The sequence below is a fragment of the Oncorhynchus clarkii genome, chromosome 1 (genome assembly GCF_045791955.1).
Source record: "Oncorhynchus clarkii lewisi isolate Uvic-CL-2024 chromosome 1, UVic_Ocla_1.0, whole genome shotgun sequence".
Taxonomy (NCBI): domain Eukaryota; kingdom Metazoa; phylum Chordata; class Actinopteri; order Salmoniformes; family Salmonidae; genus Oncorhynchus; species Oncorhynchus clarkii.
The window spans coordinates 87,365,364-87,392,755 of record NC_092147.1 but is presented as its reverse complement, the minus strand read 5'-3'; the positions used below and the strand labels follow the sequence as shown (position 1 = coordinate 87,392,755).

General features: G+C 44.6%; 2 protein-coding genes and 1 pseudogene across 4 annotated transcripts in view; 2 read left to right on the top strand and 1 right to left on the bottom strand.

Moving 5' to 3' along the window:
• LOC139413653 (ABC transporter G family member 23-like) overlaps positions 1-13,021 on the top strand; it is a 30,186-nt gene extending 17,165 nt beyond the window's left edge. The window contains exons 10-19 of the mRNA XM_071161288.1: positions 629-729; positions 1,918-1,988; positions 3,066-3,115; positions 3,247-3,303; positions 3,650-3,720; positions 4,414-4,502; positions 9,209-9,312; positions 9,604-9,763; positions 10,785-10,889; positions 12,651-13,021. Of these exons, the coding sequence (XP_071017389.1) occupies positions 629-729; positions 1,918-1,988; positions 3,066-3,115; positions 3,247-3,303; positions 3,650-3,720; positions 4,414-4,502; positions 9,209-9,312; positions 9,604-9,763; positions 10,785-10,889; positions 12,651-12,757 (915 nt within the window). The 3' untranslated portion in view covers positions 12,758-13,021. The remainder of the gene's footprint in view (positions 1-628; positions 730-1,917; positions 1,989-3,065; positions 3,116-3,246; positions 3,304-3,649; positions 3,721-4,413; positions 4,503-9,208; positions 9,313-9,603; positions 9,764-10,784; positions 10,890-12,650) is intronic.
• On the bottom strand, positions 11,282-12,169 carry LOC139413645 (uncharacterized; annotated as a pseudogene).
• Positions 13,022-19,774: 6,753 nt separating the features above from the next.
• Positions 19,775-27,392, top strand: part of LOC139413633 (ABC transporter G family member 20-like) — a 66,407-nt gene continuing 58,789 nt past the window's right edge. The window contains exons 1-3 of one of the 3 annotated variants that reach the window (XM_071161245.1): positions 19,775-19,864; positions 22,685-22,836; positions 26,791-26,950. In XM_071161245.1, the coding sequence (XP_071017346.1) occupies positions 19,787-19,864; positions 22,685-22,836; positions 26,791-26,950 (390 nt within the window). In that variant the 5' untranslated portion in view covers positions 19,775-19,786. Of the gene's footprint in view, positions 19,865-20,285; positions 20,900-22,684; positions 22,837-26,790; positions 26,951-27,392 lie in introns of those variants that run through there. The other 2 variants (XM_071161254.1, XM_071161263.1) reach the window with 2 other exon arrangements.

Below are 27,392 nucleotides of genomic sequence, written 5' to 3'. Positions count from 1 at the left end.
AGGAATAGGGTGTAACCCTGTCCTGCTGGTCAGACTTAGTCCACTAGATGGAGGAATAGGGTGTAACACTGTCCTCCTGATCAGACTTAGTCCACTAGATGGAGGAATAAGGTGTAACACTGTCCTGCTGGTCAGACTTAGTCCACTAGATGGAGGAATAGGGTGTAACACTGTCCTCCTGGTCAGACTTAGTCCACTAGATGGAGGAATAGGGTGTAACACTGTCCTGCTGATCAGACTTAGTCCACTAGATGGAGGAATAGGGTGTAACACTGTCCTCCTGGTCAGACTTAGTCCACTAGATGGAGGAATAGGGTGTAACACTGTCCTCCTGATCAGACTTAGTCCACTAGATGGAGGAATAGGGTGTAACACTGTCCTCCTGGTCAGACTTAGTCCACTAGATGGAGGAATAGGGTGTAACACTGTCCTGCTGGTCAGACTTAGTCCACTAGATGGAGGAATAGGGTGTAACACTGTCCTCCTGGTCAGACTTAGTCCACTAGATGGAGGAATAGGGTGTAACATTGTCCTCCTGGTCAGACTTAGTCTACTAGATGGAGGAATAGGGTGTAATTAAGACCTAGCTATTGTCACTGATGGTGTCCCCTGTCCCTCCCTGCCCTAGGTGAACCGTTCCCATGCTGAGGCTTTTGCAGGGGCCTATAACGGAGAGTACTGGGCCGTCATCGGGTTTGGAAAGAATTTTACCAGCTACCTGACCAAGAGGTGAGACCTACCTCTGGACCTGTCTCTAGTCTAGTCTCATCTTCTTCCCTTGTTCTCCTGTCTTCTCTTCTCTCTTCTGTTCTGTTCGGTTATCTTCTTTTCCTCTCCTCTCCTCTCCTCTCCTCTCCTCTCCTCTCCTCTCCTCTACTCTACTCTACTCTACTCTACTCTACTCTACTCTCTTCTTGCCTCTTCTATCTCTTCTCTTAAATCACTGTCCATGACTTGCAATGCTGTTGAACTTTAAGGCCACCAGTGTCAAGATTCTTCCCTACAGCGTAATGGAAACCTGTGCACCTTCCAGCTGCCAATGTGACAAAGCATTCCACTGTCTTACACACACCCACACACAGACAGATAGACAGACAGACACACACGGACAGACACACACACAGTGATGTCAACAAGGCATCTAACGTGATGATGACTCTGTGGTGAGGAAGGGTACACCAGTCACCAGTATGTCTGTCTGTGACAGTGTGTATCTGCATGGATTCCTCTTCGTATGTGTGAGTGAGTGAGTGAGTGAGTGAGTGAGTGAGTGAGTGAGTGAGTGAGTGAGTGAGTGAGTGAGTGAGTGAGAGAGAGAGAGAGAGAGAGAGAGAGAGAGTGAGTGAGTGAGTGAGTGAGTGAGTGAGTGAGTGAGTGAGTGAGTGAGTGAGTGAGTGAGTGAGTGAGTGAGTGAGAGAGAGAGAGAGAGAGAGAGAGAGAGAGAGAGAGAGAGATCAGCCGTGAAGTGAAAAGTCTGGTCTTGCCTGTCAATCAGGGTCACACACACACCTGGGCCGACCAGGTAGCTTACTGCATGCACACACACAGTATCATGTTTGTTCTGTGGTGTGTGCTGTGTTATACAGGATCCTTACTGTATCATGTCTCTGTGGTGTGTGTTGTAATATACAGGATCCTTACTGTATCATGTTTGTTCTGTGGTGTGTGTTGTATTATACAGGATCCTTACTGTATCATGTCTCTGTGGTGTGTGTTGTACTATACAGGATCCTTACAGTATCATGTTTGTTCTGTGGTGTGTGTTGTACTATACAGGATCCTTACTGTATCATGTCTCTGTGGTGTGTGTTGTATTATACAGGATCCTTACAGTATCATGTCTCTGTGGTGTGTGTTGTATTATACAGGATCCTTACAGTATCATGTTTGTTCTGTGGTGTGTGTTGTATTATACAGGATGATCCAGCGGCAGGTCTCTAAGGAGGTGGTGGATGGAGGGTCGGTGCACGTCTGGTTGGACCTGACCAGTAAGCTTTCACTCCGCAGTCTGTTGGCATGTGACAGTGTTCCAGAATGTACCTTCAAATAGAGTAGAATACAATACTGATAGAATAGATCTGAATAGAATAGAACACTGTTAGAATAGAATAGATGTGAATAGAACACTGTTAGAATAGAATGCCATAGAATAGATATGAATAGAATAGAACACTGTTAGAATAGAATAGATGTGAATAGAATAGAGCACTGTTAGAAAAGAATGCCAATAGAATAGAATAGAATAGATCTGAATAGAATAGAACACTGTTAGAATAGAATAAAATAGATCTGAATAGAATAGAACACTGTTAGAATATAATACTGATAGAATATCTCTGAATAGAATGGAACGATGTTAGAATATAATGCTGATAGAATACAGTAGATCTGAATAGAATAGACCACTGTTAGAATAGAATAGATCTGAATAGAATGGAACACTGTTAGAATAGAATATAATGCCGATAGAATAGAATAGATCTGAATAGAATGGAACGATGTTAGAATATAATGCTGATAGAATACAGTAGATCTGAATAGAATAGAATACTGATAGAATAGATCTGAATAGAACACTGTTAGAATAGAATACAATGCCAATAGAATAGATCTGCATAGAATTGTTGGAATAGAATAGAATACTGATAGAATATAGTTGATCTGAATAGAATAGAATAGATCTGAATAAAATAGAACACTGTTAGAATAGAATGCCGATAGAATAGAATAGATCTGAATAGAATAGAACACTGTTAGAATAGAATAGTTCTGAATAGAATAGAACACTGTTAGAATATAATAGAATGCCAATAGAATAGCATAGATAGTTTGGCTGTGAAATTGACCTCTAGGTGTTAGTGTAACTGTTTTACAATACTGTGGGGGTCTTCTGAATGATGGCTCAAGTAATGGAAATGGATTTTGAATGATTTTCAAAGTAAATGATTGATTAGTTTCATTCCAAATACTGTAAACGTTCAAATCATTGAAATAGATCAACCATTTTTTGATGTTAGTCAAACGTCTGGTGACATTGTTTTACCCTTTTAATGTATTTTCTCCAGATCGGCAGATCGCCTTAATGCTTCAGAAAAAAATTAAAGATGCCTTTGAGGTACACCTGAGTTCCATTTTCTTTGTTTTGTCATTAGTTGACGAATGATTCTGTTTTGGAAGAGTTATTTGACTTTTGAGAGTGTTAGTGTCATTATTCATATGGCTTCTGCCTCTCTGTTCCCTCCTCAGGGTTTTATCCAGTATAAGATGAGTAGCAGGTCTTACCTGCTCTCTCTTCCTGTCAAGGTATGACAATCCCCTTAAAACCCTGGTTACGTCCCAAATGGTCCATAGGGCCGTGGTCAAAAGTAGTGTCCTATGTAGGGAATAGGGTGTCATTTGGGAAGCAGGCCCTGTGTTGATAGTATTCTGCCATCCACATCTACTAGCCTTGCTAGTGTCTGATAGAGACAAGCTGTTGTCTTCCCAAGACCACAATGTAACCCGTGTTGTTGAAAGTATACAAATGTGTGATCCATTCTTGATGAATACACAGATGTACTGTGCATAGGGGGAAAATATTTCACTTACTATTTCTCATTTTTTAACACCTTTTGCTCGCTATTTCTCTTTGTCCCGTTTCTCTTTCCAGTTTGAGGAGCCCATCTATGGCAGCATGAACTCAGACTTCACCACGTTTGTGACGCCAGGAGCCGTTCTGAGGTAGAGATTCAGTCCACGTCTGAACCTAGTCAGCTTTACTGAGACGAAGATGATAATCTGTTAAAATATTGTATGTCTTACGGTTTCCCTCCTCTTACTCTCTCCCTGTCGCTCTCTCTCTTTCTCTCTCTCTCTCTTTCTGTCTCTCTCTCCCTGTATCTCTCTCTCCTGTCTCTCTCCTGTCTTTCTCTATCTCTCTCCTGTCTCTCTCTCCCTGTCGCTCTCTCTCTTTCTCCCTCTCTATCTCTCTCCTGTCTCTCTCTCTTTTTGTCTCTCCCTGTATCTCTCTCTCTCCTGTCTCTTTCACTCTCTCTGTCTCTCTCGCTCCTGTCTCTCTCTCTACTCCATATAACTTCCTCATATATCCTCTTTTTTTCTCAATTTATCCTCTTTTTCACCTTCTCTCCTTCCCTTATTCTACCACCTCCCCCCTTCTCTCTCCCCCTTCGCCCTCATTCTACCCCCTCTCTCCTTCTCTCTCTCCCTCCCTTCTACCCCCTCCCTCCTTCTCTCTCCCCCCCTTCTCCCTCATTCTACCCCCTCTCTCCTTCTCTCTCTCCCTCCCTTCTACCCCCTCCCTCCTTCTCTCTCCCTCCATTCTCCCTCATTCTACCCCCTCCCTCCTTCTCGCTCCCCCTCATTCTCTCCCTTCCCTTCTTCTCTCTCTCCCGCACGCCTTCTCTCTCTACACAGCATCACTTTCTACCTGGCAGTGGGCTTGACCGCTCTGTCCTTTGTGATAGAGAGGAAGGAGGGGCTAATGGAAAGGTGCTGGGTCTCAGGTAAGAGGTCAAAGTTCACAGAGTGGGTAACAAAATGGTACCCTATTCCCTATTTAGTGCTTACATTTTGACCTGGTCCAAGCGTCCCAAACAGCACCTATAGAGGGCTTGCAAGGACGTCACAAATCACCTAGCAACCCCCATGTTGGAAGACCAAACTGAAGGCTGAGGAAGTCATCCAATCATCCACTTGGCTGGCTGCGTTTTGTTACCACCGGAAACTTTGGGAAGATGTCCCATTATTTCGTTTTTTTCTAAGGACTCAGAAAACGGAGTCAGTGGGATAACCTATTCAAGTAAGTAAATATATGTTGAAAGTGATAAAAAAAAACAATGTATTATTAACTAGCTAGCTTGCTACAGAAAGATAGTGTGCAGGCTAACTCAAATTCGCTGCTAACGTAATGTTCGCTAGTTACCTAACTTTACATACTGTCTACTGTAGCTAGCTAGGTGAATTAACTATTACCAGTTTGCTAGCTTCATATTAGCTAGTTAGTTATCTTGATGTATTTATCGTTGTAACTCAAATGCATGTGTAGCTAGTTAACTAGCTAACAGCCATGGAAGAGGGTGAAAGGATTAGCTCGTAGTTCCAGCTGTCAGAGAACAGAGAGCAGGCTACTCTAGATAGGGGGGGTACATTTGTGGAAGGACATTATGAAACTATTCTCTAGTTCCAGTCCCTAGTGAGATACTGAGGACAGAGAGATAGAGCAACATAATATTCAGGGCTGTCTAACTTGAGTATAATGCTGCCTGTTTCTTTTCGATGTCTGTCCTCAGATACAGAGTGCTGTGAAACCCTGTCTGGAGATGAAGAGGTCCCAATTAATGTCCCAAGAGAATATACCATGGATTATATATTAGTACATTTTTGTGAAGAAAAATACAGTTTAAAAGTCACACAATGTATAAACACATTACAACTGGAGCGGGCCAACTGTACTGGGTGTGCCGGCTTCTGTTCCAGCCCTGCACTAACACACCTGATTCAATGTATAAACACATTACAACTGGAGCGGGCCAACCATACTGGGTGTGCATGCTTCTGTTCCAGCCCTGCACTAACACACCTGATTCAATGTATCAAACCTAACAGAAGTCTGTTCCCCCAGTAGATCAGTGAAGTGATGTTGGACACCTCTGGTATTGACATTTTCTTTTGTTCACCTGAAATTGTTTTAGTAATAATGGCATACGTGTTACTAAAATGTCTAACCTTTTACCTAGGAGTTAGCTTACACTTTGACAGTGTTGATTTTTGCAGTTAAGTGTTAATGTAACTATTATTCAAGATGAATTGGTGTTGATGTTGATTAATCACAGATCACAATCCTGCAATAAAGAGGGGAATCTGTCTCTAATTTGTCTGTTTCGGTGTTCTATTCTCAAATGAACATTACCTCTCCAATTTGTTTTATTTAATTGTCACTATTTTTTCAGGATATCGGCCATGTGAACCCATTTTGCAGCTGATAATGGCATGCAGCCACAGGCCTACAGCAGTGGTTCCCAACTCCAACCCTCCAATTCCCCACAACAGCCCAACTCCAGTTCCCCACAACAGCCCAACTCCAGTCCTCCCAACAGCCCAACTCCAGTCCTCCAGTTCCCCACAACATCCCAACTCCAGTCCTCCAGTTCCCCACAACAGCCCAACTCCAGTCCTCCAGTTCCCCCAACTCCAGTCCTCCAGTTCCCCCAACTCCAGTCCTCCAGTTCCCCCAACAGCCCAACTCCAGTCCTCCAGTTCTCCACAACAGCCCAACTCCAGTCCTCCAGTTCCCCCAACTCCAGTCCTCCAGTTCCCCCAACAGCCCAACTCCAGTCCTCCAGTTCCCCACAACAGCCCAACTCCAGTCCTCCAGTTCCCCACAACTCCAGTCCTCCAGTTCCCCCAACTCCAGTCCTCCAGTTCCCCCAACTCCAGTCCTCCAGTTCCCCCAACTCCAGTCCTCCAATTCCCCCAACTCCAGTCCTCCAATTCCCCCAACTCCAGTCCTCCAGTTCCCCCAACTCCAGTCCTCCAGTTCCCCCAACTCCAGTCCTCCAGTTCCCCCAACTCCAGTCCTCCAGTTCCCCCAACTCCAGTCCTCCAGTTCCCCCAACTCCAGTTCCCCCAACTCCAACCCTCCAGTTCCCCCAACAGCCCAACTCCAGTCCTCCAGTTCCCCCAACAGCCCAACTCCAGTCCTCCAGTTCCCCCATCTCCAGTCCTCCAGTTCCCCCAACTCCCACCCTCCAGTTCCCCCAACTCCAACCCTCCATTTCCCCCAACAGCCCAACTCCAGTCCTCCAGTTCCCCCATCTCCAACTCTCCAGTTCCCTCAACTCCAACCCTCCAGTTCCCCCAACAGCCCAACTCCAGTCCTCCAGTTCCCCCAACAGCCCAACTCCAGTCCTCCAGTTCCTCCAACCCTCCATTTCCCCCAACAGCCCAACTCCAGTCCTCCAGTTCCCCCATCTCCAACTCTCCAGTTCCCTCAACTCCAACCCTCCAGTTCCCCCAACAGCCCAACTCCAGTCCTCCAGTTCCCCCAACTCCAACCCTCCAGTTCCCCCAACAGCCCAACTCCAGTCCTCCAGTTTCCACAACAGCACACATTGTTGTAGCCCCAGACAAACAAACCTGATTCAACTCAGAGGGCCTGATGATTAGTTGACAAGTTGAATCAGGTGTTTGTCCAGAGTTACAATAAAACTGTACTGTTGGGAGGGGGTACTCGAGGACCGGCGTTGGGAACCACTGGCCAATAGCATGATGGCATTAGTCTTATGGGCATTTGCAATGCAGCCCTTGACATTATGCTGCTGAAGCTTAACTCACACACTGTTGCCATACTATTCAGCTGTAGACTATGTATATGAAGCTAATCATTATACTAGATGTTGTACATGCTTTGTGCTGACATGACATTTTTGGATGCAAATCTAACCCTCGTAATCTAGGTGGTGAAATGTATGAAAGCAGGAGATTAGATCTGTATCTTAAAACGTACACACAACTATACTGAGCAAAAACATAAAAGCAACATGTTTCATGAAATAATAGATCCCAGAAATGTTCCATAGTTTATCGCTCTCAAATGTTGTGCACAAATTTGTTCACGTCCCATTAGTGAGCATTTCTCCTTTGCCAAGATAATTCATCCACCTGACAGGTGTGGCATATCAAGAAGCTGATTAAACAGCACGATCATGACACAGGTGCACCTTGTGCTGGGGACAATAAAAGGCCACTCAAATGTGCAGTTTTGTCACACATCACAATGCCACAGATGTCTCAAGTTCTGCAGGAATGTCCACCAGAGCTGTTGCCAGAGAATTTAACGTTAATTTCCAACTGGCCTCACAACCGTAGACCACGTGTAACCACGCCAACCCAGAACCTCCACATTCTGCTTCTTCACCTGTGTCTGAGACCAGCCACCCGCTGATGAAATTGAGGGGTATTTCTGTCTGTAATAAAGCTCTTTAGTGGGGGAAAAATCATTCCGATTGGCTGGGCCTGGATTCCCAGGCCCACCCATGGCTGTGCCTCTGCCCAGTGATGTGAAATCCATAGATTAGGGCCTAATGAATTTATTTAAATTGACTGGTTTCCTTATATGAACTGTAACTCAGTAAAATCGTATACATTTTTAGCATGTTGAGTTTATATTTTTTGTTCAATATATTTAATTATATTTTTTATTTGTATTATTATTATTTAACTGCATACATTGTTGAGAAGGGCTCATAAACTAGCATATCACAATAGTGATAAAATGTGATTAGATTTTAATCAGAATGATCCACCATCTCCCCCTAGTGGTCAATACTGGTCAGTACACGGATGATGATCTGAGCCCAGAGTGCACTAGAGGCTTGCAGTTGACATACAATGCTTAGAAGACTACAGCATTAATTATTCTGACAGCAGCCAAGTGTCTACATGATAACAGTGCCTAAAACTAGTTGATTCATCACCATGGTCATTTTCTGTAGAGTATTTGGCAGAGGAGGGCTACTTTGAAGAATCTCAAATATAAAATATATTTTGATTTGTGTAACACTTTTCTGGTTACTACATGATTCCATGTGTTATTTCATAGTTTTGATGTCTTCAAAAAAATCACCATGGGCCCCACATTATGAAAAAATAAATACATTGCTTCTCCTCTTCCTATCCTCTGTCTCTATTCCTCCTTCTCTCTCTCTCTCTCTCTCTCTCTCTCTCTCTCTCTCTCTCTCTCTCTCTCCCTCTATCTCTCTCTCTCTTTCTCTCTCTTTCTCTCTCCCCCCTCTCTCTTTACAATATAAAAAATAAAAATGAGAATCAAAATTGTCAACGGGACAACAGTAACAACAATAACCTAGGGTTAAAATAACCATACATTCAACAATAACAATAAGCATACAGTAGAGGACATGTGCAGGTTGGTTGGTCTGTCAGACACTGTCCCTCAACTTATGGCAGGCAGCAATGTAGTGTGCTGCCAACCCAGAGCTCTCTGCGTCCTCCCCCAACAGGACGGGCAGTCTATCCTCATCAGAGAGGTCTTTGAAACCTTGAATAAGGGTTTTAAATTTGGGGAAATGACACTCTCTAATTGTTTATATTTTTTATATTTTGTCAGGAACCATGGTCAAATATTTAGCCACAGTGTACCCTCTCTCTCTCCCTCTCTCTCTCCCTCTCCCTCTCCCTCTCCCTCCCCAAGGTGTGAGTTCAATGGAGACCGTGCTGGCGTATCTCATCTCCCAGCTGATTATCATCAGTGTCCAGATAATTCTACTACTGATCTTAATGCTGCTTGTCTTTAAGGTAACACACACACACACACACACACACACACACAGGTCTCTGTATTGTGACAATAGAAAGAGCCAGACCCTTATGTAACAGACACTATATCATTGAATAACATGACATGCTCTTTCACCTTCCTCTCTCTTGTTACCATCCCTCCTTTTCTGTCTTTCTCACTTTTTACTGTCTCCTCCTCCAATCCCTGTCCTCTCTCTCTCCGTCCTTCTCCCCCTCCTCCAACTCTCGCTTTCCTTCCCCTCTCTCTTCCTCTTTCTCCCCCTCCTCCGCCTCCCTCCTTCCCTCCAGATCCCTAATGAGGGGAACCTGGTGTTGGTTATAGCTCTGATCGTGCTGCAGGGTATAACAGGCACTTCCTTTGGTCTGGTCATCTCATCCGCCATCGATGACGAACAGAACGCCACCCAAGCTGCCCTTGGTATCTTCTACCCCAACCTCATCGTCAGTGGTACGTCCCACATACTGTCTTCTACCCCAATCTCATCGTCAGTGGTACGTCACACACACTGTCTTTTACCTCAACCTCATCGTCAGTGGTACGTCCCACACACTGTCTTCTACCCCAACCTCATCGTCAGTGGTACGTCACACACACTGTCTTTTACCTCAACCTCATCGTCAGTGGTACGTCCCACACTCACACACGGACGCACATACACACGCTAGCACACAGAGACACACACACACACACACACACACTGTCTTTTACCTCAACCTCATCGTCAGTGGTACGTCACACACTCACACACGAACGCACAAACACACGCTAGCACACAGAGACACACACACACACTGTCTTTTACCTCAATAGTCAGTAGTACGTTTTAGGGGGTTTGATTTCCATAACTGTGCCAAACTACAATAGTGTCTTCCATGTTCTCTCAATATCAAATCAAATCAATTTATAAAGCCCTTCGTACATCAGCTGATATCTCAAAGTGCTGTACAGAAACCCAGCCTAAAACCCCAAACAGCAAGCAATGCAGGTGTAGAAGCACGGTGGCTAGGAAAAACTCCCTAGAAAGGCCAAAACCTAGGAAGAAACCTAGAGAGGTACCAGGCTATGAGAGGTGGCCAGTCCTCTTCTGGCTGTGCCGGGTGGAGATTATAACAGAACATGGCCAAGATGTTCAAATGTTCATAAATGACCAGCATGGTCCAATAATAATAATCACAGGCAGAACAGTTGAACCTGGAGCAGCAGCACTGCCAGGTGGACTGGGGACAGCAAGGAGTCATCATGTCAGGTAGTCCTGAGGCAATTCAATAAAGTTGAATTAAATCCTATTCAGTTCAGTTTATTTACTCTTTCTGAAAATAACACTTTCTTGGAAGAAAATCCATGTTGCCAAAGCAGATCAGTTTAGGACCTGTCTCTGTCTTCTGAGCCTCACAAAGAAGAACAGCACACACACACACATCTCACTCTCTCTTTCTCTAAGACAGTCTCTTTCCTCCTCTCTCTACAGGTATAATCTGGCCTGTGGAGTGTATCCCCTATCCACTACGTTACATCAGTCTGGCCCTGCCCCAGACCTACGCTTCTGAAGCCCTACGATGCATCATGTACAGAGGTAACACACACACACACAGACACACACACACAGACACACACACAGACGCACACACACAAATATAAATACCGTACATGAACTCAGCAACAACAACAAAAAGTCCTCTCACTGTCAACTGCATTTATTTTCAGCAAACTTAACATGTGTAAATATTTGTAGGAACATAACAAGATTCAACAACTGAGACATAAACTGAACAAGTTCCCCAGACATGTGACTAACAGAAATGGAATAATGTGTCCCTGAACAAAGGATGGGGGTCAAAATCAAAAGTAACAGTCAGTATCTGGTGTGGCCACCAGCTGCATTAAGTACTGCAGTGCATCTCCTCCCCGTAGACTGCACCAGATTTGCCAGTTCTTGCTGTGAGATGTTACCCCACTCTTCCACCAATGCACCTGCAAGTTCCCAGACATTTCTGGGGGGAATGGCCCTAGCCCTCACCCACCGATCAAACAGGTCCCAGATGTGCTCAATGGGATTCAGATCCGGGCTCTTCGATGGCCATGGCAGAGCACTGACATTCCTGTCTTGCAGGAAATCACACAGAACGAGCAGTATGGCTGGTGACATTGTCATGCTGCAGGGTCATGTCAGGATGAGCCTGCAGGAAGGGAACCACATGAGGGAGGAGGATGTCATTCCTGTAACGCATAGCGTTGAGATTGCCTGCAACGACAACAAGCTCAGTCCGATGGTGCTATGACACACCTCACCAGACCATGACAAACTCTCCACCTTCAAATCGATCCCGCTCCAGAGTGCAGGCCTCGGTGTAACACTCATTCCTTCGATGATAAACGCAAATCCAACCATCACCCCCGGTGAGACAAAACCGCGACTCGTCAGTGAAGAACACCTTTTGCAAGTCCTGTCTGGTCCAGCGACGGTGGGTTTGTGCCCACAGGAGAGGTGAGGACCTGCCTTACTACAACAGGCCTACAAGCCCTCATTCCAGCCTCTCTCAGCCTATTGCGGACAGTCTGAGCACTGATGGAGGGATTGTGCGTTCCTGGTGTAACTCGGGCAGTTGTTGTTGCCATCCTGTACCTGTCCCGCAGGGGTGATGTTCGGACGTACCGATCCTGTGTAGGTGTTGATAGACGTGGTCTGCCACTGCGAGGACTATCAGCTGTCCGTCCTGTCTCCCTGTAGCGCTGTCTTAGGCGTCTCACAGTACGGACATTGCAATTTATTGTCCTGGCCTCATCTGCAGTCCTCATGCCTCCTTGCAGCATGCCTAAGGCACATTCACGCAGATGAGCAGGGACCCTGGGCATCTTTCTTTGGTGTTTTTCAGAGTCAGTAGAAAGGCCTCTTTAGTGTCCTAAGTTTTGTGACCTTAATTGCCTACCGTCCGTAAGCTGTTAGTGTCTTAACAACCGACGAGCATGGGAAACAGTGTTCAAACCCTTTACAATGAAAATCTGTGAAGTTATTTGTAATTTTACGAATTATCTTTGAAAGACAAGGTCCTGAAAAATAAACTTTTCTTTTTTTGCTGAGTTTACACACACACACACACATACACACATACACACATACACACACACACACACATACACACACACACACACACACACACACACACACGCACAACATAGTCCCGAGCTCACAGTGGAGGAGAGATATCCTGCTCTCTCTCAGTCTGTCTGTCTGTCTCATCTTCATATCACAGTACAAACACACACACACAAACTCTCTCTCCCACACACACACAGAGAGAGAGAAAGACACCATCTTACCTTGTCTCTCCCTCAGGCTGGGGTCTCTCCAGGATGATAGTGTGGCGAGGCTTTGTTGTCACCCTGGGCTGGAACACTTTCTTCGTCATCCTGGCCATCGTCATCCTCAAGTTGAGGATGTGAGACACCTGCCCAGGGAAGATGTGTGCTTATGTAGTGTATGTGAGTGTGTGAGGGTTTTGTGTGGGAGTGTCAATGTGGTGTGTGTATATATAGTCTAGGGTGTGTGTATATATAGTCTAGTGGGTGTGTGTATATGGTGTGTGTATATAGTCTAGTGAGTGTGTGTAGGGTCAGTGCAGATAGGGTATCTTTCCCCCTCAGTCACGTTAGTTTGGCTACTCAACCTACCTATTTGTCACTCACAAACCAATCAAAATGCCTGAAATGTGCATCTGGACACTGCACCCGCCCACTCAGGTGTTACGAGTGTTATCACCGTCAGAAGAGTGATCATCGTCTGAGGACTGTTATTATGGACAATAACATGAATGGGTGTGATACGTTTACAGCAGGATTCTACTGTATAAGTCTGTAATGTTAGTGTGTTTTCCCGATACTGCTTTGCATATTGTTGATAGTTAATTGCCATTATTGCATTGGTTGCACAGGTGTTTATGGAGGAGATTTGTTGTACTGGTAACACAAGGCGGGAATTGTTAAAAGTTAAGAGGGGTCTTTTTTGTCAAAGCAGCTGTCAGAGTTATGCGTAGCCTCATTAGACGGACTTTCAAACGCACAACTAGGTTGCCTGGCAACTCAAACTGAATCATTCCGCTGCTCGATGTTCGCTACATACTTCGTTGCGCAGAAGGAACTAACGTCCGTGGGCGTGGCGTAGCTTTTGTCAAGAGAAAGGATTTTGGCCCATATGTCATGTCTTTCTAGAATGCCCTTTTAAGAAATATTCATTGGGAAAATGTTCGGTCTCTTTCTCAGAAGTTTATTTTAACTAATAATATTAAATAAGTTTAATATAAATGAATCCACAAGTGCTGCCCTACTAAACATGATCTTGAAGTTTTTTTAAATACATTGATGTTTCTTGTACCTTCTGTAATGACCAACATTACCTTCTGTAATGACAAACATCACCTTCTGTAATGATCAACATTACCTTCTTAATGACCAACATTACCTTCTGAAATGACCAGCATTACCAACATTACCTTCTGTGATGACCAACATTGCCAACATTACCTTCTGTAATGACCGACATGACCAACATTACCTTCTGTAATGACCGACATTACCACCATTACCTTCTGTAATGACCGACATTACCACCATTACCTTCTGTAGTGGCCGGCATTACCTTCTGTAATGACCAACATTACCTTCTGTGGTGACCAACATTGCCTTCTGTAATGACCAACATTACCTTCTGTAATGACAAACATTACCTTCTGTAATGGCCAACATTGCCTTAGATAATGACAAACATTACCTTCTGTAATGACAAACATTACCTTCTGTGATGATCAACATTACCTTCTGTGATGATCAACATTACCTTATGTGATGACCAACATTACCTTCTGTAATGACCTACCTTCTGTAATGACCAACATTACCTTCTGTAATGACCTACCTTCTGTAATGATCAACATGCCTTTCTGTAATGACCAACATGACCTTCTGTAATGACCAACATTACCTTATGTGATGACCAACATTACCTTATGTGATGACCAACATTACCTTATGTGATGACCAACATTATCTTCTGTAATGACCTACCTTCTGTAATGACCAACATCACCTTCTGTAATGACCAACATTACCTTCTGTAATGGCCAACATTACCTTCTGTAATGACCAACATTACCTTCGGTAATGACCACCATTACCTTCTGTAATGACACACGTTACCTTCTGTAATGACCAACGTTACCTTCTGTAATGACAAACATTACCTTCTGTAATGACAAACATTACCTTCTGTGATGATCAACTTTACCTTCTTTAATGACCTACCTTCTGTAATGACCAACATCACCTTCTGTAATGACCAACATTACCTTCTGTAATGGCCAACATTACCTTCTGTAATGACCAACATTACCTTCTGTAATGATCAACATTACCTTCTGTAATGACACACGTTACCTTCTGTAATGACCAACGTTACCTTCTGTAATGACAAACATTACCTTCTGTAATGGCAAACATTACCTTCTGTAATGACAAACATTACCTTTTGTAATGACAAACATTACCTTCTGTAATGACAAACATTACCTTCTGTAATGACAAACATTACCTTCTGTGATGATCAACATTACCTTCTTTAATGACCAACATTACCTTTTGTAATGACCTACCTTCTGTAATGACCAACATTACCTTCTGTAATGACCAACTTTACCTTCTGTAATGATCAACATCACCTTCTGTAATGACCAACATTACCTTCTGTAATGACTAACATTACCTTCTGTAATGACCTACCTTCTGTAATGACCAACATTACCTTCTGTAATGACCAACTTTACCTTCTGTAATGACCAACATTACCTTCTGTAATGACCAACATTACCTTCTGTAATGGCCAACATTACCTTCTGTAATGACTAACATTACCTTCTGTAATGATCAGCATTACCTTCTGTAATGACATACCTTCTGTAATGACCAACATTACCTCCTGTAATGACCAATAGGAGACTGCTTCACATTTAGTTTGGTATTGCTCTTATACCAGGAAGCTGTGGCAAGATATCTGGAGATTGTTTTTGATCATAAACATTTTCCCTTTTACTTGAAAATGTGATATTTGGTTTTAAAAGTATAGCAAATTATTTCTTCTTAAATCAACCTCATTGGTATGTTATCTCAATTCCATATTCATAAATGTAAATGACAAAAACCTCTTTACTATTTTTGGAATGAAATTGAACAATAAATAAAGAACATTTCTTCTTCTGATAACAAAAACCACCAAAAGGTTGAATGTAGTAATAAGGTGTTGACATAATGTATGGGCTGCATTACCCTGACTGTTGTTATGTTTAGATACTCTGTTGTGTACTCTGTTTGTTATGTTTGGATACTCTGTTGTGTACTCTGTTTGCCATGTTTGGATACTCTGTTGTGTACTCTGTTTGTTATGTTTGGATACTCTGTTGTGTACTCTGTTTGTTATGTTTAGATACTCTGTTGTGTACTCTGTTTGCCATGTTTGGATACTCTGTTGTGTACTCTGTTTGTTATGTTTAGATACTCTGTTGTGTACTCTGTTATGTTTATATACTCTGTTGTGTACTCTGTTTGTTATGTTTATATACTCTGTTGTGTACTCTGTTTTATGTTTATATACTCTGTTGTGTACTCTGTTTGTTATGTTTAGATACTCTGTTGTGTACTCTGTTTGTTATGTTTAGATACTCTGTTGTGTACTCTGTTTGTTATGTTTAGATACTCTGTTGTGTACTCTGTTTGTTATGTTTAGATACTCTGTTGTGTACTCTGTTTGTTTTTCTATATTGGTATTTTTTTTAACAATAAAATTAAAAAGACAACTAGGCATATCAGACTACAAATAAGCAGTTTGTTGTCCTGGCAACTGGGAAGAAGTGGAATAATATATGAAGCATGGAGAATAACAGTAATGTTATTAGTAATGTTATGTGGTTTAGTGTAGGTTGGAGCCAGAAATGTGGACTAGAGCCTGGATTTGGACCTATTTAAAATATTGTTCATTGAGATACGTTAAATAAACACAAAAAAATATTTATTTTTTTGGAGGAAGCTAAACACTTACACAACCAAAAGTATGTGGACATCTGCTCATCGAACATCTCATTCCACCCAATAGTTACAGGGAAGATTAATGAGCCAATTGGAAGCTGGGGATGATTAGGTGTCCATGATGGTATGAGGGCCAGATGGGGAATTTAGCCAGGACACCAGGGTTAACACCCCTACTCTTACAATAAATGCCATTGAAACTTTATTGACCAATTTGTTAGACCAGAGGAAAGAGCGCCTCCTACTGGCCCTCCGACACCACTTCCAGCAGCATCTGGTCTCCCATCCAGGGACTGACCCTGATTCAGAGGCAAACAGCAGTGGGACACAGGGTGGCATGCTGCTGGCCTCTGCTGCACAACAGTGAGTAAACAAACAGCAGTGGGATACAGGGTGGCATGCTGCTGGCCTCTGCTGCACAACAGTGAGTAAACAAACAGCAGTGGGCTACAGGGTGGCATGCTGCTGGCCTCTGCTGCACAACAGTGAGTAAACAAACAGCAGTGGGATACAGGGTGGCATGCTGCTGGCCTCTGCTGCACAACAGTGAGTAAACAAACAGCAGTGGGCTACAGGGTGGCATGCTGCTGGCCTCTGCTGCACAACAGTGAGTAAACAAACAGCAGTGGGACACAGGGTGGCATGCTGCTGGCCTCTGCTGCACAACAGTGAGTAAACAAACAGAAGTGGGACACAGGGTGGCATGCTGCTGGCCTCTGCTGCACAACAGTGAGTAAACAAACAGCAGTGGGCTACAGGGTGACATGCTGCTGGCCTCTGCTGCACAACAGTGAGTAAACAAACAGCAGTGGGACACAGGGTGACATGCTGCTGGCCTCATGTGACTGGGGACGACCGGTAAGCTTCATAATGAAACAGTGTGACAGTTGAAGTGAACAACTTGATCTTCTTCCTCTCCTAATGTATTGCACAAGTGGACTGCAGGTATTTACTTAAAAAGTAGATACAAATATTCAAATGTTTTCAAATAAACTTCAAATAAATAGTTACGATGGTATTAAAAAACAAAACATCCTGTGGCTTTTTCCAGATACCCCGGTATACGGTACACCCGAGCCTACTTTTTCCAGATACCCCGGTATACGGTACTTTTTCCAGATACCCCGGTATACGGTACACTGCCGAGCCTACTTTTTCCAGATACCCCGGTATACGGTACACCGCCCGAGCCTACTTTTTCCAGGGACCCCGGTATACGGTACACCACCCGAGCCTACTTTTTCCAGATACCCCGGTATACGGTACACCACCCGAGCCTACTTGGCACCTGAAAGTGCACCTCAATAGGCTAAAGAGGATCCTCTTTCCATTGGCTCGGTGCAGCAAGCTCTTCCCTTGGTTGCCTTGCCTACGTGAACACCGTGACAGATGCGCGTCAGTCGGCGCTGTACATGGCTGCTCAGAATGGACACCTGGATGTGGTCCAACTCCTCCTTGAAACAGACGCTGGCTGACCCCCAACAAGCCAGCTGACGGCATCTCTATGTCCTGTCCTCTATACTCAGGTAACACACACACAACAGAAGGACTTCGTCGACCTTCTTAGAAGTTTTACACCAAATGTTATTGGATGGTCTGTGTAGCTGTAGACGCTGGACACACAGAGATGGTTGAGTTGCTAGTTCGGGAAGGGGGAGAGGTCAACGGAACATACACAAGACACTGTGGCTCCAAGAGATCCTGCCTTCATCAGGCTGCTCTTAAGGTAAACAGACATACACACACACCACACACATACAGAACAGATATGGTTCTACATTCTGACCTGTTGTGAATCAGAGATGCAGTATATCTTCAAACACAGGGGCATACCCAGACCAGAGCAGCCGAGCGGGAGCCTCTCCAGACCAGAGCAGCCGAGCGGGAGCCTCTCCAGACCAGAGCAGCCGAGCGGCAGCCTCTCCAGACCAGAGCAGCCGAGCGGCAGCCTCTCCAGACCAGAGCAGCCGAATGGGAGCATTCTCACTGGAGAGGAGTTATGTGGACTGTTGTGTGAGGGCCTCAGTCAGTTGTTCTACACCTCCTACTGGCTCCCCCTGCTACTGCAGGCAGGACTGGAGCCCTCCCTACAGCTGCATCCAGCATCTAACATGGAAAAAACACATTTACTTGCTTATGGTATCCATCGTGCCTGTTTCCTTTACTTGTGAGACGTTTGGTGGCAATGGAGGCCACTCCTGGATTTACAGCTGCAGAAGGCTTGGTTAGAGGGGCAGTAGCCCTGTGAAGGCTTTGTTACAGGGCATAGGGTAGCCACGTGAAGGCTAATTGTAAGGGCAGCTGTAGCCCTGTGAAGGCTAGGCTGGAGGTGCAGGGGTAGCCCTGTGAAGGCTAGGTTGGAGGGGCAGGGGTAGCCCTGTGAAGGTTAGGTTGGAGGGGCAGGGGTAGCCCTGTGAAGGCTAGGTTGGAGGGGCAGGGGTAGCCCTGTGAAGTTTAGGTTGGAGGGGCAAGGGTAGCCCTGTGAAGGTTAGGTTGGAGGGGCAGGGGTAGCCCTGTGAAGGTTAGGTTGGAGGGGCAGGGGTAGCCCTGTGAAGGCTAGGTTGGAGGGGCAGGGGTAGCCCTGTGAAGTTTAGGTTGGAGGGGCAAGGGTAGCCCTGTGAGGTTAGGTTGGAGGGGCAGGGGTAGCCCTGTGAAGGTTAGGTTGGAGGGGCAGGGGTAGCCCTGTGAAGGTTAGGTTGGAGGGGCAGGGGTAGCCCTGTGAAGGTTAGGTTGGAGGGGCAGGGGTAGCCCTGTGAAGGTTAGGTCGGAGGGGCAGGGGTAGCCCTGTGGAGGTTAGGTCGGAGGGGCAGGGGTAGCCCTGTGAAGGCTAGGTAACACACAATAACATTTACACATGACATTTTTGTCATTCAGCAGATGCTATTTAGAGTGACATATTTTAATTCCAAAGTGTGTGTGTGTGTCCTCTCTCTCTATCTAGAGTGTGTGGCCTCTCTCATCTCTGCAGGCCGTGCGGGTCAGGGAAGAGTTGGTTTCAGTGGTTCTGATGCAGACCGATGTCTCTTCCCTCCCTACTGAAGACATACCTCCGGTTGATAGACATCCACCACCCTCACATGAATTCCCCGTCACACAGAGGGGCGGTTTAGACAGGCATGACCAAAAACGATATAGGGGATGCACACATTTTTTTTGTTTTGTTTTGTTGGCTCTGTTTTGTGTGGTCAGATGTTACTGAACATGTTTATACATGTTTGTATGATTGCCTGTATTGTTTGCATTTGATGCTTGCTAATAAAAAATAGTATTGGTCTGTTTTCAGACACCTTTCCTAGTTCCCTTTCCTTCACCGCCAGTAGATGGAGATAGTAGCCTATTGATTTTAGTGAGGCCATCTGCTGGGGAGCTGAGGCTGGATGCATCTCCCGCCAACCGACGACCATGGCCTCTGAGGCAGCAGCAGCGGATGATGCTGCGACGACAGGAGGACCGCCCGAATGCACCGAGATGGAGGAGCAGGTATGCAACGTTTGTAAGCCGGCAAAGCTGGATACATGGGGGCATTATTTAGTGAGGTATTTTATGGAAGATCTTACAATGCAATACGGCTAACGCTGATATGTATATGCTGAAATAACTCCATAGACAATTAGCATTTCAGAAAAAAGCACCATAGGCCCAGTAAATAGGGACATCCTTAGGATGTTTGAATTCCGTTCCTGTGGGCATAAAAATTGAATTTCTGGTGCAGAGTGGAAGTGCACTGCGGCGTTTATAAAAGAAGCATTGATTTGAAATGACATGAAAACCTAGCAGCTGTCTATACCGGCATGTAGCCAACCGATGTATAAAAATAGCCAGGCACCAACACGCATCACAGGTCATGCATGCATGACGCTTTCGCTGCCGAATTCATGGTCAATTGTAGGATAAATGCGCTAGTTGGGCGAACCGACAAGAGTCCGACATGCTCCGTTTTGGACGTGCTGTGAAGCGGAAGTTGACAGGCTCTCTGTAAGGTAGTTTTTGTCTACGAGATGATTGGAGAACGAAAGCTTGTTCTATATTCTGTATCGGATTGTGATGATAGCAGACGGGCTAAATTAGCTTTGGATAAATGCACTGCTGATTCACGAAAGAGCGAACCGGCACCAGTTGGAATGTTATTGCGCCTATAAATGAATTTGCTGTTACAGTTACAACAGAATATATGGCTGCTCCGTTTATTACGATGGAGTCCCGCTGCCATATATAGGCTACCTAAACTGAAGAAAATCATAGGAAGGTGTCGTGGTAGGAATGTCGCGGTTTGTTTTTGTAGTTTATAATTTGTCTCGCTAATTCTCTGTTAATGTAATTTAGTAGTAGAAAAACAGGTACATGTATTCCAGAGAGAGACTTCTCCCTTCTCGAAACCCAACCTGCTCTACCACGTTGCAATATAACCCACCTACACCGTTGGCTAGGCAGACACACAGGTGCAGGTGGCTACATTGTTGCTCTTCATCCCCAGTAGGCTACTAAACGTCTCCTTGAGGAGAAGGACTATTTCAGGTGAGTCCCTGTCACAATGTTGGACAAGCCCTCTTTCAAAGATTAGGTAGGTTAAACGTATAGTACAGTATCAGTGGGTATCTGATATAATAACGACAAATCGGTGTGACACCCGTCGTTAGCATCAAATGTAGTTTAACTGGCTTCCAATTTATTTTCTTAATTTAAAGTAATCTGGTGAACACAGTAGTTTACTTCAACATCTTGTTGGATGGCTCAAATTATACTTTTTTAAAACCTTTTTCTTATTTTTATGGAGCTTTAAACTTGAACTGGAGTCTTTAATCTGTTAATATCAAGTATTTCAGATAATTTGCGTTCTGCAATTTGATTAATAAAAACGTTGAACTTCAAGCAGAAAGAATAGAACCATGCACAAATTCCCTTACAGTGAATTAATACGTCTGTCTGTGTAGATGGGCTTTATAATGTCTCACTTATCAATATCCTATATTACAATGTTATTACAGCACAACAATGTCCTGGCTATTACTATCATAACAATAGTACCGGTCTGTACATATGCTGCCATGTGGAATTGTGTCAAAGAAGGTGACCTTGATCAAATGAGTCAGATTACGGAGTGGTTTCCCTCTAATCTCGTCACGGTGGAATGAAAGATGCTGGATTATGTGAGGGAGAACGGGGAAGCCAACACAGAGAAAGGGAGACAAACAAGGGAAGCCAACACAGAGAAGGGGAGACAAACAGGGGAAGCCAACACAGAGAAAGGGAGAATGAAACAGGGAAAGCCAACACAGAGAAAGGGAGACAAACAGGGGAAGCCAACACAGAGAAAGGGAGAATGAAACAGGGGAAGCCAGGGAAAGGAGGCAGGGATTAAAGATGATTTTGAACCAGTGTGCTTCCCAAATGGTACCCTATTCCCTATATAGACCACTATATCCCTATGGGCCTTGGTGAAAAGTAGTGCACTACGTAGGGAATAGGGTGCCAGTCAGGGTTGCTCTACGACCTAGATTCAATGCAGGCCAAGTTACAGGCACGCCACCACCAGACCTGGGTTCATATTCTGTTTTGAACTCTCTCAAATACTTTGATCGTTTGCTTTAGCCTGCCTGGAGTGCCAGATGGGCAGGGTTTACAGTTGTGGGACTATTCTATTGGTCCCATTAAACAAGGCAAGATCAATCAAGCACAGAGAAAGCATTTGAAATGATTTTCAAATAATATTTCAACACAGGTCTGCTACACGACACAGACACAGATTCACGGCAGCTAGTTGCTGAGGAGATGTCATTTAGTTCACTTTCTGTTGTCCGTAATGAGCAAGTCCTTAGTTGGTCTGCATCCCAAATGACAACCAATGTTCCATATAGTGCACTACTTTTGACCAGGGTCCTATATGGGCTCTGGCCAAAGGTAGTGCACTACGTCTGGAATATGTTGGTGCCCTTTGTAACGCAGCCTGGTGTGTTTTCCCTGTATGTGCTACTGCGTCTGTTTCTGCAATGAGACCCTTAATGCCATAGGTGGTAGTACCCTTTCCCCGTAACCACAGTCGCCGGTTCACGTCCTGCCCTGGCTGTTCTCCCTCAATTGTTACTCGGGCTGCAACATTCGGGTAACTTTCCCCAAATTCCCAGGTTTTCCTGAAACCCTGGTTGGAGGATTCCTGGATTTCCTGCCTATTCCTTCCCGATTCCATGAATCTTCTAACTGGGGTTTCTGGAAAACCTGGGAATTTTGGGAAAGAAACCCTAATCACAACACTGGGCCATAATGCTGTGAAGAGGGGTGATTAACTTGTTTTTCTTCTTCCAGTTGGCGGAGGGAAGGATGAAGGCAGACGAGGAAGCTCCTCCCCCCTCCCCGGGGCTGGGGGGTTCGGCGATCCGGTGTCGGGAAGTGTGTCGGTCGTACGGTGAACTCAAAGTCCTGAGTAATCTCAACTTGACCGTGCCACAGGGACAGATGTGAGTAAACCATATTGGCACTACAACCTTACCCAGTCCTAACCCTAACCTTACACCATGACACTGACCTCAGTAGTGCGTACTGCCCTGTGGGGTATTCAATCAGAAAAGGTTGTCCTGAGTGTCCAGGATAAGTCAAAACACCACTTCACCCCGCAGTAAGACAGAGCATGTTAATATCGCTAATAAGTAATGGACTTACATGGTATTAATATGTAATGGACTTACATGTTATTAATATGTAATGTTCTTACATGTTATTAATATGGAATGTTCTTACATGTTATTAATATGGAATGTTCTTACATGTTATTAATATGTATTGGTCTTACTTGTTATTAATATGTAATGGTAGGGTGAAGGAGGAGTAGGGTGACAGGGTGGTAAACACCCAGAGAAGGAGGAGTAGGGTGACAGGATGGTAAACACTCAGAGAAGGAGGAGTAAGGTGACAGGGTGGTAAATACTCAGAGAAGGAGGAGTAGGGTGGTGAACATTCAGAGAAGGAGGAGTAGGGTGGTGAACATTCAGAGAAGGAGTAGGGTGGTGAACACTCAGAGAAGGAGGAGTAGGGTGGTGAACACTCAGAGAAGGAGGAGTAGGGTGGTGAACACTCAGAGAAGGAGGAGTAGGGTGGTGAACACTCAGAGAAGGAGGAGTAGGGTGGTGAACACTCAGAGAAGGAGGAGTAGGGTGGTGAACACTCAGAGGGAGGAGTAGGGTGGTGAACACTCAGAGAAGGAGGAGTAGGGTGGTGAACACTCAGAGAAGGAGGAGTAGGGTGGTGAACACTCAGAGAAGGAGGAGTAGGGTGGTGAACACTCAGAGAAGGAGGAGTAGGGTGGTGAACACTCAGAGAAGGAGGAGTAGGGTGGTGAACACTCAGAGAACGAGGAGTAGGGTGGTGAACACTCAGAGAAGGAGGAGTAGGGTGGTGAACACTCAGAGAAGGAGGAGTAGGGTGGTGAACACTCAGAGAAGGAGGAGTAGGGTGGTGAACACTCAGAGAAGGAGGAGGAGTAGGGTGGTGAACACCCAGAGAAGGAGGAGGAGTAGGGTGGTAAACACCCAGAGAAGGAGGAGTAGGGTGGTAAACACCCAGAGAAGGAGGAGGAGTAGGGTGGTAAACACCCAGAGAAGGAGGAGGAGTAGGGTGGTAAACACCCAGAGAAGGAGGAGGAGTAGGGTGGTAAACACCCAGAGAAGGAGGAGGAGTAGGGTGGTAAACACTCAGAGGAGGAGGAGTAGGGTGGTAAACACCCAGAGAAGGAGGAGTAGGGTGGTGAACACCCAGAGAAGGAGGAGTAGGGTGGTGAACACTCAGAGAAGGAGGAGTAGGGTGGTGAACACTCAGAGAAGGAGGAGTAGGGTGGTGAACACTCAGAGAAGGAGGAGTAGGGTGGTGAACACCCAGAGAAGGAGGAGTAGGGTGGTGAACACTCAGAGAAGGAGGAGTAGGGTGGTGAACACCCAGAGAAGGAGGAGTAGGGTGGTGAACACTCAGAGAAGGAGGAGTAGGGTGGTGAACACTCAGAGAAGGAGGAGTAGGTTGGTAAACACTCAGAGAAGGAGGAGTAGGGTGGTAAACACTCAGAGAAGGAGGAGTAGGGTGACAGGATGGACTGTAGAAAAGAATATAATAAATAGATTAAGAAAACCCAGTAAAATAAATATCTACAGTATTTAATGAAGAGCCTCTTGTTGATGTTGAAACTATCTTTCTCTTTCCTCTCTTTCTGTAACGGTTTTCTTGAGGTGAAGGAGAGGCGGACCAAAACGCAGCGTGGTGGTTATTCATGGTTCTTTAATATAGACACTATACATGAATAAACTAACAAACCAAGAAATGTGAAAAAACCAAAACAGCCCTATCTGGTACAAACACAGAGACAGGAACAATCACCCACAAACACACAGTGAAACCCAGGCTACCTAAGTATGATTCTCAATCAGAGACAACTAATGACACCTGCCTCTGATTGAGAACCATACTAGGCCGAAACATAGAAATACCCAAATCATAGAAAAACAAACATAGACTGCCCACCCCAACTCACGCCCTGACCATACTAACTACATACAAAACAAAGGAAATAAAGGTCAGAACGTGACACTTTCTCTCGCTCTCTTACTCTTTCTGTCTCTGTCTGTTTTTTGTTTCTCTTTCTCTCTTCCTTTTCTTTCTCTCTGTCGTCCCCCCCCTCACACACACACACACACACACACACACACACACACACACACACACACACACACACACACACACACACACACACACACACAGCCAACTGCTTAATCTGCGTTATTCTGTGAGTTGAGTGGACTTCAAAAGGACAAGAATTTGAGCTGATGAGTTAAAGTTTGTTTACTGAACTCTGCTCGAAGTGAGCTGCATTTCAACAAGCTTGTTTAGTAAAAATTACTAATTCATGTTTGCTCAAAACCCACACACATCATTACAATTTTTCCCACCATGCTCTTGCAGGTTGATTTTCAGAATTGTTTGTTTCAATACCTGTTTTTTTTTTATGTAGCATACACATTTGTTGGTTGATTAGTCTTATGCTACACAAACATAAATAACATAATAGATGTTTCTAAACTAATCCAATCTGTTCCTAGTTGCACCTGTTAATGAGATGGCTGTTCCAGGTATGATGATTTAGGTAGTCTCAATAATCTTCCCTACCCCTGCAGTCATCCTCAATGCAGGTAGCGCATTAATTAAAGGTTCCAGTTGTTGAATATCCTTACTCTGGCTGGATTCCAATGGGAATTACACTTTTCAAGCCAGCATAATATTACTTACAGACTTGATGTGGCGTGTAAAACAGGAGTTTCAATCAACAGTTTTAGGGTGGAACTTAGCCCTCAATGGAAGGCCTTAGAGGGGTGATTCCCCTCTAATCAGGGACTGGTTTAGACCTGGGACACCAGGTGGGTGATTCCCCTCTAATCAGGGACTGGTTTAGACCTGGGACACCAGGTGGGTGATTCCCCTCTAATCAGGGACTGGTTTAGACCTGGGACACCAGGTGGGTGATTCCCCTCTAACCAGGGACTGATTTAGACCTGGGACACCAGGTGGGTGATTCCCCTCTAATCAGGGACTGGTTTAGACCTGGGACACCAGGTGGTTGATTCCCCTCTAATCAGGGACTGATTTAGACCTGGGACACCAGGTCCTTGCAATTAATGATCAGGGAGAACAGAAAACCAGCAGGCTCCCGGACCTCGTAGGGTCAGAGTTGAATACCCCTGATCTAAACCTTACATAAAGTAGACAATGTAATTGGGTTCTTGCATATATAAATTACGTTTAACATGGATTCCCACGTGAATCATGCATCAATGTCATTGGAAGTTTTATGTGAGTTATGCTTAAGAGTCAGACCATACTGAGTTATACAGATTACATACTGTACTATCATACTGTCATATCATACTATACTGTCATACTATACTGTCATACTATCATATCATATGATACTATCATACTATACTATAATATCATACTATACTATCATACTGTACTATCAAATCATACTATACTATCATACTATACTATCATACTGTACTATCATATCATACTATACTATCATACTGTACTATCATACTATACTATCGTATCATACTATACTATCATACTATGATATGCTATCATACTATACTATCATATCAAACTATACTATCGTATCATACTATCATACTATACTATCATATCATACTATACTATCATACTGTACTATCATATCATACTATACTATCATACTATACTATCATATCAAACTATACTATCGTATCATACTATCATACTATACTATCATACTATACTATCATATCAAACTATACTATCGTATCATACTATCATACTATACTATCATATCATACTATACTATCATACTGTAGTAATATGTATGATTTAGTTCAAATGTTCTTCCTGTTATCTTACAGCTACGGCCTGCTGGGTCCGAGTGGGTGTGGGAAGACCACACTGTTGAAATGCATTGTGGGAACACTGAAGATCTCCCGAGGGCAAATCAGCGTGTTGGGGAAGCCGCCCGCATTTCCTGGTCACCAGGTCCCTGGGAGGATGGTGGGGTACATGCCACAGGTAAACTGTTAACTTATGGATGACGCAATCTCTATCGCACTCCACACTGCACTTTCCCACCTGGACAAGAGGAACACCTATGTGAGAATGCTGTTCATAGACTACAGCTCAGTGTTCAACACCATAGAGCCCTCCAAGCTCATCACTAAGCTCAGGACCCTGGGACTGAACACCTCACTCTGCAACTGGATCCTGGACTTCCTGACGGGCTGCCCCCAGGTGGTGAGGGTAGGTAACAACACATTGATCCTCCACACTGATCCTCAACACGGGGGCCCCTCAGGGGTGCGTGCTTAGTCGCCTCCTGTACTTCCAGTTCACCCACAACTGCGTGGCTGCGCACGACTCCAACACCATCATTAAGTTTGCTGACGACACAACGGTGGTTGGCCTGATCACCGACGACGACGTCAACAAGACAAATTAACTGATAATGGACTAC